We start from the raw sequence: 12,487 nt of genomic DNA, 5'->3' as shown, positions 1-12,487 counted from the left end.
AGACGAAAACCAAGATACCAATACATTCATGAAGTGGACCCCAAAGTGTCATCTACTTCCAACAACAGCAGGAAGTTATATAGGGTGGCCCTTCTACAGTCCTGCAGTCCACTGTGAGGCTTCCTGGAGAACAAATCTGTAAGAGCTTGTTTGCCTTACAAAATGCTCCATCTTTTATGAATAAAAGTTAAATAAACAAAGCTCTTATACTGAACTTAAAGCCAGTAATTATTTTTTCTTACACAAATTACATAATTTGTGATAATTCTTTAATGTTTTAAGAAGTATATTTATTCAAATCTTGACTGTTTCATCCATAGACACACCTTAAAAACAGATCTCTTGCATGTTTCCACATAGTTTAGAAAAAAATGTTGAAACTATTTCCTCATTAAGTTTTGTGCTTTTACAAACTGTAATAATATTTTCCTTTTAGTTTTTACCTTTTGGTCAAGTGAAAAAATTGAGAAAAAAAGAGAGAAAAGAAAAATGCTTCTGTACATGTTTTAAAAATCAGAAAACAATAATAATTTTTGTTAGATGCTTTAAGTGGAAAAATTAGTTGGTTTTTTTTGCTCTAACAAGTAGCAAATAATCCCCTACCAGTCTCACTGTTTATAGGAGGGCACCATATATTTAGCAACTTTATTTTCACCTTTTAATCACTATAGTCTTAAAAGAAAAAAAAATTGTCTGTCATAATCCTCCTTTCTCATTCTTTCTTCCATCTTCTTTCTTTTTAGGTCTTTGTCCTCCATTACACCCTACCTTTGCTTATGGTGGTAGGTTAGAAAGTAATTATTTTATCCATGCCAGGAGCCAATTATGGAATCCACAAAAGGAGCTGACAAAAGAGAAGCTGTCTCTGTTCTCAGTCTTTTGCTCCATCATGCCTGAAAACCCAGAAGTGAACGTGCATGGCCAGAATTCTCGATTTCTTAGAAGAAAATAGGCAGGCATTTTAGTCAGTGTTTACTGACTTAGAAGTGGTAGTACGAAAAGCTGAATATGAGCATCTCTAAAAATGGAAAAGCACTTTGGTATTAGAATCATCACCTACCTGGAACAGAGAAAATTTTTCAACAGTTTGTTTACTGCAGCTCCATGAGCACAGCCTGCATTTGAATCAGCAGGATCTTGCACTGCAAGTGCCACTTAAAGCACCAATCTTCCAGCTTGATTTGGCCCACACCTTATGTGAAAACCAGGCATAACTTCAAATTCACACCCAGGACGAAAGTACTCACACACACACTTGCACCACATGCATGTACTTGGTTGAACACAGATGCTTAGTGCCGCTTGTTACTGATAAAGTGTAAGTTGTTTGGTTGTTCTGTGTGTGTGACCATGACAACTTTCACCCTTCACATTCCACCATTCACGGGCAGCAGAGTATGTCTAAGATGCCACTCAGTTATTAAATGTAGAGCTCCTGAAGTTAAAACTGCCCTTCTTTTGACGAAGGAAGAGGACAACAAGGAATTTGGTTTCACTTGGAAGATACATTCCCAGTTTATCCACAGATCACTTGGATTGCAAAGATGGTCTGCAAGGGAATTACGAGGAGAGATGTCTTGACATTTAGTCAGGATGGGAAAAGGGAGGCTCAGGTTTATTCCACACTACATAAATAGGTAAGCAGCCAGTTAAAAATCTAGATACTAGGAAATGAGTCTAGAAAGACTATTTGATTCAGTGGGGTCCAGTCTCCAGTCCCATACTTATATAATCAGAAAATATTTTCTTTGATTATTCAAATTGATGGTGCTCCCTTACAGTCAGACTGACTTCTGGCTTAAAGTCTACAAAATCATATCTTTTATTTCCAATACAGGCAGGCATCATAGTGTAGGGGAATGTAAGAGCATATGAAATTACCCCCACTTTCCAACTAGTGTTTGTACCCAGGACTCAGTCTCCTTCCTTTGAACTTTCTCAATGCATAAGAAAATGAAGCAGATCTGGTGACTCAAATTTACTGTTTTCTTATTAGAAGTGAACAGAAAGAAAAATCTTTCCTGTTCAGGGTACATTCAAGGAATATAAAGGACTCAGTAGTTGATACTCATGCAGTATGTTGCCAGCTTCTAGAGTCATCAATTCTTTCTTTGGATTTGATGCTTTCAACAGACATTTACCACTAGCAAATGGTGCCAGAGCACCACACAAGAATATGCAATAAAAAAAGAATATAGCAGGGGATTCTTCCAGGGAAATATACAGGATCACCTTTCCCCTTATGCACCTCAGCAAAAATCAGAATTACCTATAAGCTCTTCTGGATAAACAAAGAACTAATTACGTCACCTTTTGTTTTGTCAACTTCTTATGAATTTTAATAGTGGACTTCTCTAGCCACAGAGCTGCTATAGCAGAAGCTTGTGAATAAGAAGTGTAAACAGAGATATCAATTTTGTTTCACTGTCCTTGAGGAGGGAGTCAATAGTTTTACAATGACATCAGAAAACAACATGGCTGTAATTTTCGAGGGATGGAATAAGTTCCATTCTGTCTTCTAAAATAACATGTATTTTTGTATGGAACGTTAAATGGTGCCTACTGCATGTACTAAATATATATTGAGAGTCATGGTAGTGACTGGAAGCCAAGCTCAGAAGACAGAACTGCTGTCATACATACACACACAGAGCCCAGCTCTCAAAAAGAGGCACTTTTATACTGGGACAGAACAATAAGGAGGGCTTAAACTGGCTGTGAACATAAATGATGAGGGTATGAGAATCATGACCACAGAGTCTACTTTAAAAAAGCAGAATACAGGGACAGATGAAGGGCATATGATAGATTGGATGGCCATATGTTTAATGAACAAATGCATCACAAGCCTTTGCAACTCATCATACAACTCAAACTGGATGATTTCTCTACTATTCTCTCTTGGCACTTACTAAAGCACTCTTGATACTATAGACAGCTTTAAATAATGCCAGTTGAAAAACAACAAGAAGAGAAATATTTCCTTTTCCCATTCAAATATTTAGACTATTTATCTCCATATTTTACCTGCCCAGAATAATTTTCAGTGCTGGACCAGTAGCACATTTTCTGAAGATAAAAATGGAATGAGTTCAAAGTTTAGAATTATTCTACAGCCTTGTTACTAGAAAAGGAAAAAAAAAATACATCTGCCCAGTAAGAAAGACAACATTCATTTTGATTCTCAAAGATTCCAACTGTAAGGAAAAAACCTTAAAGTATTATATGTAGAAAAGAAATTTAAGGATGTTTTGAAAATCAGAGATTTTAGTCTCTAAGTGACTGACTTGCTGGTAATGAAGTAATTTGTCTGTGAAAGAAGATGGATACTAAACTGATCTGGTCATGATTTTAAAATTCTAAGACTCAAGATGATAAGATCCACCTAGCAGAACGCAGTCTTTCTATGCTGGCACTAAACCTGACCTACTCCCATGCACTTACACACGTTTTAAGCACCTATACCAACCATATGCATTAATTACCACACTTTGGACACACTTGCTATAGATACATAGGCAATATCTATGCAATATAATAGCCAACCCAATATACCACCACACTTTGAGACAGCTTAGAGCAAAAATTTGAGCTTGAAACTGGAAGACACCATCACAGTGGCATCACCTCAAAATATAATTTTATCTTCACTTTCTTATTTGTGATGAAACTTATTTTAAGAAAATCTAGAAAAAAATTATTATTTGTTTTATGTTGTAGGGAAAAAAAGACTTCAAAACTAAAACCTGAAAAACTTTGTGTGAGATCTATCAGATTGAAATGCACTTCTAGTGTTATCCTTTGTTGCTCTCCTACTGTGAATCTGGGACAACACCGGCTCCCTCTGGTGGCCAAAGTACAAAAGGATTTCAGTAAAATCTTGTGCCCCACGAAGCTTAATCTCTTTCTAATTCACTGGATTTCGTATGTGTTGAGAACATTAATCAGAATACGTTTAATCATAAATTATACCTCTGTCCTTATTCCCTAAGAGCACTGAATGTCACTAACATTGGAGCTGTAAGACAGGAATTTGTTTTGATTTATAAATTATCAAGACATATATTTGTTCTCCAGAAAGGGCTCAATGATTTTTTTTTTTAATTGCTTATTTGATTTTTACTCTAGATATCTTAATATGAAGAACAGCATTTGAACAAGGCTGTTTGGTAGTGCAGGCAAATCCTGAGTATACTAAATGTGTTTCTTACTAACGCTGGTAATAGCATTTCGGTGAAAAACTTATTATAGTGGTCTACTTGCTATTAACTTTTCCATGTCATTCTCACTACATTTCCAACATCTCCAAAGTTAAAATAAAAGGAGTAAAACCAAGCCGATGTCCTTTCACATCACTGCTGACCTGAGACTCCATCAAAGAGACCTAAACTGATATTTCTTCCTGTTATTGAAAATGACAGAAAAACCCATTTTATTTCAGAAGCCAAGTTGAGGAGCTGTTACAAATCCTGAGCTGAAGCTTGGAACAAAAACGAATTCCCCGACAGTGCCTCAGGGCTGAGCTGGTGCTATGAACCAAACTTCCAGTGAATTCCCAGTCCTGCAATCATGCTTTGCTTAAACTTCTCTGTGCACACATGCTATTGTGAATTAACAGTTCTGAGACAGAGTATCTGTGCAATTCCACACAACAGATTTGGATTTCATGAGTGTCACTGGAAGTTTTTTCTGACACCGCGTACAGTACTGGGTGGTTTCAAACTATACTAATATCATAGTATAATTTCTTATAACTAGGATGATTTCTTGTAAAGACACAGAAATCTTTCTTCTATTTTTTTTTTGTAAGTTACATTTAATAGTATATATGTATCTGTAACTTATGAAATCATAATAAACAAATATGAGTGAACATAAGCAGTGATCCTTTTAAAATCCTGAAAGGCAGAGCTGACTAGCTTAAGCTGTTCTTTAAAATATTTAACCTAGGAATTTCACAAAAACTGTTAATTCTCCTGAACATATTTTAGAGGTAAATTTTGCATTTTAATTAAAGAAAAGGTGAATTTAATGTAAATAGTGAACTTTTTGAGATTTCACCTACAGCTTTTAAGAGCTTGAGGAGGCTACCTGAAAGGAGACAGCTAATTGTAGGAAACATGCCAAAAATGTCGAGAGAGGCCATACCTGTATCCTTTCAAAGCAAGGAGATTTCTTCATTAAAAATGTGATTTTGTTGAAAACAGAACTACCTTTCAGTGAAAATGGTGTCAACGGAAAGAACTGCTTTGACAATGCACAGCACTTTGTAGTCAATACAAAACACTTTGTTTCAACCACTTCATTATTTTACACTAGCTTGAATTCTATGGGCCATGTAACTCTGTGGAGCTACAAACAGAATGCAGATAAGAGTAATGAGAATGGGTAAATTATGTTCTTAATCTTTACATTGTAAACATCTGCTCGGTTTGGTGGGGTTTTTTTTTTGTTTTGTTTTGGTTTGGTTTTTTCTTAGTTTGAGAGAAGACTTACAATTAAACCATTTTCCTGTCTTAAGAAGGTATTACAAAGTACCTGACAGATCACAGAGTTCAAATCTATTCCACTTTTATTAGATGACCCTTAGGGTACTAAGTATACTTTCTAAAGAATCACTTAAAACTTACCAACTACACATCATATTTGTATTAAAAACTGTCAAACCCCATTTTAGTCATATTTCATATTATGTCTAGGAATGCTTTGCTTTCTTATTCTCCATTTTGCCTACCTGGAAAGGAGCCAAGATTAACATGATTATTTGCTTGAGGGTAAAACAATAATTTTTCATCATTTAAATTAGAGTCATGTATTGCAAGTCACTCATTTAAATAACATGAATGTCTTAAAGCACAGTACATGTGAGGTCAGAATAGTTCTGGGTGTGTGCACCATTACATTACAACTCATAAAGTGAATGTTTGTAGTTCAGGATTATTAAAAATACATGTCTTATGGGCCGTTCTCATGAAGAACTTCCTTTAGCACAAAGAAGTTTTTGCTAAGTACAAACCTATAGATGACATTTTAATTAGAACTCACTGACTATTCCTAGTACAAGTGCAAAAAGGAGACCTGTGGAGCGAGATGTATCTTGAGCAAACAGTGTTTGCATCTTTTGTTACAGAAATAGAACACACACCTTGATTTCCACAGCATGTCTCCAGCAAGATAAAATTACTCATATTAAGCATCAGGATGAAAGCAGAAGTAAAGAATATGAATCAGTGCATTTAGTATTGGTTCTTGGTACTCCTTTTAAGCCTCTTATAGATGCAACAGATCTTCCTGTTTCTTTTTTTTTCTTGACAGCTTGATTAATAGCCAAGATACAGAAAGAATCTTGCACTTCAACTTGGCTTGGCCATGCCCAGTTCTAGTTTTGCTCCAAAGGAACAAAATAGATTCAAGAAAAGACAAATAGAACAAATAGAGAGCACAAAATTTTATACCTAGAGTAACAGAAAGAAAAAACAAAGAAAAGGTTTTTATAAACTTTTCATTAAAACTTTGAAAAATATGGAAAGTAAGGCACCCTGTCCCAAGAACATACTCTTCTGCAACACCAAATCAGATCGAATCATGGCTCAAAATAAAAAGAATCTTTAGGAAAAGAATGACAGATAATCTTTCTGAGGCTGAAATATAGATTTATATAACACACCAATCAGTTCTGGAGCACACATGTCACAAATGAGTATGAACCACAGCCAAAAATAATCAATAGTAATTAAAGAAAATGTGCGACTTTAAAAAGAAAAGAAGGCAATATCTCAGTCAAAAATAAAGGGTTTTTTTTTTCCCAGCAGGGGAGGAAGGAAAGCAACAGAAGAATCAGGGTAGCAGAGGCAACAGGAGTTCAGAAGTATGAAGGTCATAGGAAGAGGCCTGTCAGACACGCTTGGAGTATGAAGGGAATGATGCACAACAGTAAACTGTTGGGGGAGAAAAGTAAAAGGATAAAATTATAAGTATTGTGTAGGTCAGTCAGCAGAATGGCTAGCATGCTCAGTAACATTAAAGAATCAGATGCCCAAAGGAGGTGTAGGTGCATGGGCACATGTATTAAAATTTGGAATCCTGCAGATGCCTGAGACTAACCCCCTGGGTTCATGCACAAGCTAACTCAATCCTAACAGCACAATACTTACTGATACACAGTATGTCTATGAATTCTGCTTTACCTGGCCTGAATTTTAATTCTCCAGAAGAAGCAAGATAGATGATATTGGAAATTCAACTTCATTCTTTAGCCTCAGATGGCCTGAATGAGTAAGAGTAGTGATGGCAATAAAAGCCTCCTAAGGCACACCTGCAGGCATTCTTGCTTTAAAGACCACCTCTGAGAAAGAAAAGGCTGGGTCGCTTGACACATGCCTTATGAAGCAGCGTACCATGACAAGCCAGCAAAACTCCCTGAACAGCAGCCTCAGTTCTGCTGATTTAGAGCCATGTGTAAGAGAGTGAAGGTTCCTCTGTGTTTCTACTCATTTTTGCTTCAAGCTAACAAAACCCAACTCTTAGAATCTAGCCCTGTGAAAGACTAGATATGTATCTGAGGTGACTGAAGAAATATGACTGTACAGTTTGTGAAACTGTCATTGCCTTTGTCAACTGGCTTGTATTACCTGTCCATATATCAGAAATATAATGAAAAAAAAGAATAGATATAGGGACAAGATCTTTACTGTTCTCATAGCACCTTAAAATTAACTTGGTTTTATTCATCAACCAGTAGTATGCATGTCATCTACAGAAAATAAAAAAGTGTACCCACTCCTTCACCCCTTAAAAACCTCCTAATTAAGTGATGTTTGACTCTTTTGATCTATAGATAAAAACAAGGACAGGTTCAAATCATGATTTCATTTCTTCAGTGACAGAGCACTTTCTGGAATTTACAAATCAATCAGTGGTCAAGCCCTTACCCAGTGTGAGCCCTGAATTCACTAGTACTTTACCCACTGCTAGAGTGAAAAACTTAACTTCAGGATCTCATTCTGCAGGAAGGTGAATTGTATATTCTTTCCCATAGAGCTTTTAATTTCTTACTGCATATCTTAATGACAGTTCATAACTAGCCAAATAAAGAGCTAGCGTGGAGTTTCACAGGAATACTGAATTTACTCCAATGAGCTGGCTGACATTTCAAGGCAACATGTTTTGTTGCTTGTCTAGGTGCAGCAGTCTTCCACTATGTACATTCTTTACCCCAGGTAAGTGGCACAGAGCTTACCATCAACTCACACATTTGGAACTTCACAAGCAATGTGACACAACCAAATACCATGCAACGATCTCCATCTCTGCATTCCCAAAGTACAGTCAATCTTAAGTCCATGAACAATCTGATTAGTAAGATAAGGCAGGAGAAAGACTCCCATAAACACATCAATTTAAACATGCACACCACATGCAGCTAAGGTTCTACCAGACTAAACGTTAGAGAAAAGGGTCACATAATTAGAGTAAAAATATTCAAGAGCAAAAACTGTGAGAAACTTTTGTACCCTTGTTGGTAGAAGAGATTCTTACCATTTGATACAGAAAAGTTCAAGTATCTTACTAAAGGCATTACTCGTGAATTATTTACACTCTGCATAAATTTGGAAAACTCAATGAACAGTTACTTCCACCACTCTGTATAAAATGAAACTACCTCAACTTCTATCTCCCAGAGAACAAAGAGACAATTGTGTGTTTGCTGGGAAAGAAGGAAGGAGGGAAGGAGGGAAGGAGGGAAGGAGGGAAGGAAGGAAGGAAGGAGGGAAGGAAGGAAGGAAGGAGGGAAGGAAGGAAGGAAGGAGGGAAGGAAGGAAGGAAGGAGGGAAGGAAGGAAGGAAGGAAGGAAGGAAGGAAGGAAGGAAGGAAGGAAGGAAGGAAGGAAGGAAGGAAGGAAGGAAGGAAGGAAGGAAGGAAGGAAGGAAGGAAGGAAGGAAGGAAGGAAGGAAGGAAGGAAGGAAGGAAGGAAGGAAGGAAGGAAGGAAGGAAGGAAGGAAGGAAGGAAGGAAGGAAGGAAGGAAGGAAGGAAGGAAGGAAGGAAGGAAGGAAGGAAGGAAGGAAGGAAGGAAGGAAGGAAGGAAGGAAGGAAGGAAGGAAGGAAGGAAGGAAGGAAGGAAGGAAGGAAGGAAGGACAGTCCTTCACAGACAGTGGCAGATCATAAGGAGTGAGCATTTAAACTCCATATGATCAGAGAATTTTAACTTCTAAATGGGATATTTTTCTCATGGAACACCTACTGCTGTTGACAGTCACCCACCCAGCAAAGGAAGACCACAATTTTTTATCAGGGAAAGCTGTTTTGAGAGTGACTTCAGAAAAAAACATGTCTTTTATCAACAGCTGGCATCAGCAGTTTATCTTTCTCCGCACCTTACTCTACGAGAAAACACATTTTCTGAGTTTAGAGTTAGGAAGATTGAAAATTTTGTTGTTCTTTGAATCTACCGCCCAAATCTTATTTGCACTGCTCGAGGCATTCTCAGGCAATAAAACACATTGTTGCAAAACGTTGTTCTTACACAGCTCAATTGCTATGGTATCTAAGCACCTTTCAGAATGGCATTAGGCAATTTAATTAGCATCTGTCCTACGTGCTGCTGTCTCTCATGGGTACACCTATACATGCCTCTCTTATGTTAATCTACACACTTATCTTCATCTAGGTAGGACAGCATAATTACAGAGCTAAAACTTGTCCCTCTCCAACACTGATGCTTTAATTCTAAAATAAGCACCCACTAAGCTCTTGCTCTCAGTAAATTGAGGACAATAAAAATTCATATTATGTTTCTATGTACAAGCTTAATCAAATCCTTTTGGCTGAGATACTGTGTTTGTTTAAGAGCAAATGATCACACTGATTACATCAGGGCTGCATTGATTCAAGGATATTTGATCACCAAGGTAGATCAGTAAAGCATTGCAAAATAACTGATAGAAACTTAAATGAAGCAGAAATATTAATGCAAGGAAGGCCATAATGGAATTTTAATAATGAAAATGTTGTAGGCAAGCTGATGGTATCTAGAACAAAAAGATTTTAAGTATGATATGATTTCTGTGCATAAGTTGGTAAAGATGTCTTAGGGTTAATCCTCAATAAGATTCAGGTTTTCTGTTAGTATAATCTCCTTAATTTCCATCGTTAGCTCCAATAAAACTTAACAATTTGTATTTCCTCACCACAGATTTGAAAAATAATGTTTTAGATTTAGCTGGTAATCAACAGCAAACACACCTGTATTAATATATCAGAGTAACTGAGACCTGCAGAGCACTTTTGGTAAACATAAGGTCCTGGAAAGAGACCTTCTGTCAATTTATAGCTAATGGAGACATTTCTCTATCCCATGGTTAGTAAGCAGCCTCCTAGTCTTCAAAGGAAGTGCTTCCATGAGATGTCATAACGTGCAGAGCTTCGCTGCTTTTACCAGCTCTACATGGGTGTGCAGGGCAAGCCCACAGGGAACGTAATACATGATCAAAGACTTGGATTGTGTACAAAGATTTAAAGGCAGCTGATGGATAAGCATGAAAAAGCAGCGTGAAAACATGCTTTTCACAAGTACACGACAATGTGAAAAATACTGTACTTTGTCTGATAACTGTTATGCCCCAAGGTGAAGAGCACACAAAGGACTACCCAGAGATGCCAAGAAAGATGTACCCATTAGGACAGGAAGGCCTTTAACAGTTTACAGATCCTTTAAATGGTTTAATTTTCTTAAGGAAGACACTGTAGTTCTTAACCTAGACTGATAGACCCATTGACCCTCAAAGGAACTCGTCTCTGGGGAGACAAAAATATTGTTAGTACAGAAAACCAAACTTGGGGAATTAATACAAGACAATAGTTTGTTTTTTTTTCAGTCGCCCAAAGCAACAAAGCTTCATGGTTACTTTGAAATGCATCTGTACAGTGACTAGGTATCACATGCAAAACTGTCTTCAAACAAGTTTTTTGTTTACTTTATATTAATTAGTTACACTGCATTGGACATTTTGAAAGACAACAGGCTGGAAAAAGGGGGAAAAAAAGACATGGATGTCTAAAGAGCAGAGAGGAAAGTCTGGAAAAGCTACCCCTGAGAGTAATCATCAAAAGAATGGAAATGAAAATACATATATTTTCAAACATACGTTTAGGTACCAGCTGTGTTGGTGCTGTAACATCTGCTTCTCTGTAACACACTGTTGGATCCACAATGTCACTGCCAGGAGGAGGGTAAGGTGGGGGTGGGGGGATCACTAACTGGGGGGGACCACGAGTGGTGCCCCTAGGAGGCTTTTGTGGCACCTGCCGTCCATCACCTACAGGGGGATCAATTGACTTGTTACTTCATTGCAAGATCATGATCGTTCTGTTCACTGTTATTTTTAAAAAACACATTGATTTTCCCTTACCCACATCCAAAGTCTCTCTGGATCTAATTCTGCTCTTATTTACATCCAAATAATTAAGAGAGAAGGAAAAGGTGGGTCTTAAACCAACACCAGTGGGACCAGAATTGAGCCCAGCACATACAGAGACATTACAAAGAACACTTAAAATCACTGGTTTTGGCAGGCATAGGGATGGAAAAAAATAGTTAAGTAAAATAATTAAAAGGAGTTGTGTAAGAAAATGGGAAAAAATTGTTCTATTTTATCTTCTAAAGTGTCAAACTGCCTGAATTTGTTGACCTCTCAGATAATTTATGTGGTTTTTTTCTGACTCTTCCTGAGAGAAAGAGGAAGATGCCTTAGGTCACTATTTTGAAGTAGGTATCTTACAGGTTTTCGGTTTTTCTTTTTGAGTCAGTTTTCATTATTTTGACATTGTGGAGAAGCAGATGATTAAATTTTTTTTTTTTTTTTTTTTTTTTTTTTTTTTTTTTTTTTTTTTTTTTTTTTTGCAAAATAGTGTTTGAAGCTATCAAAGGAAATGCCCATAACTTTGTCTGGGGGATTATTTCAACACTGTGCAATAACTAAACAAATACATGCATTTTTGCACTGTACTCTGTGAACCACTTTCAATGTTAAAAAAGCTGCTGCCAGTTTGTAGTGTGCAGAACTTGAGCTACTGTTATTTGGAAAGTCCTTGGAGGTTGAAAGTGCTCTGAGGAACCATCACTGCCTGCTCATTCTGCTTTCATACCCTGCCTCAAGCATGTGCTGTGGTCACTGCTGAAGATGGATGCCAGCAGAGACAGATGTTTGGTCTGATCCATTCCTACTCTCTCCAGCTTGTGCTTTGGGGCTGCTGAGGAGGGAAGCAGCACCAACAGGGAAGAAAAAAGATTCAACCATCATGATTTTTTACTCAGGAATCACTAGCTTCCAGAGGAATATCTTCCAGAGACACAATTTAATGCTGGCAAACCCTTTTTTACTGCTTTGAGGGAATTTGGCACAATACTATGGTGTCACAATAAATGATTCAGTATTGAATACTATAGGGAATTTATCAGTTTGAGAATATTTTTGATAGGATATTTG

General features: G+C 37.1%; 1 protein-coding gene across 11 annotated transcripts in view; it reads right to left on the bottom strand.

Moving 5' to 3' along the window:
* Nucleotides 1-12,487, bottom strand: part of COBL (cordon-bleu WH2 repeat protein) — a 183,842-nt gene that overhangs the window by 38,260 nt on the left and 133,095 nt on the right. For 10 of the 11 annotated variants that reach the window (XM_063399241.1, XM_063399258.1, XM_063399183.1 and 7 more), the window contains one exon: nucleotides 11,147-11,317. The exons of the other annotated variant lie outside the window; for it this stretch is intronic. In XM_063399241.1, the coding sequence (XP_063255311.1) occupies nucleotides 11,147-11,317 (171 nt within the window). The remainder of the gene's footprint in view (nucleotides 1-11,146; nucleotides 11,318-12,487) is intronic. 11 annotated transcript variants of the gene reach the window in all.

Source organism: Prinia subflava, chromosome 1 (assembly GCF_021018805.1).
Source record: "Prinia subflava isolate CZ2003 ecotype Zambia chromosome 1, Cam_Psub_1.2, whole genome shotgun sequence".
In the NCBI taxonomy this organism is placed as follows: Eukaryota; Metazoa; Chordata; class Aves; order Passeriformes; family Cisticolidae; genus Prinia; species Prinia subflava.
The sequence above is the reverse complement of the archived record's forward strand: the minus strand, read 5'-3'. Positions and strand labels throughout refer to the sequence as shown.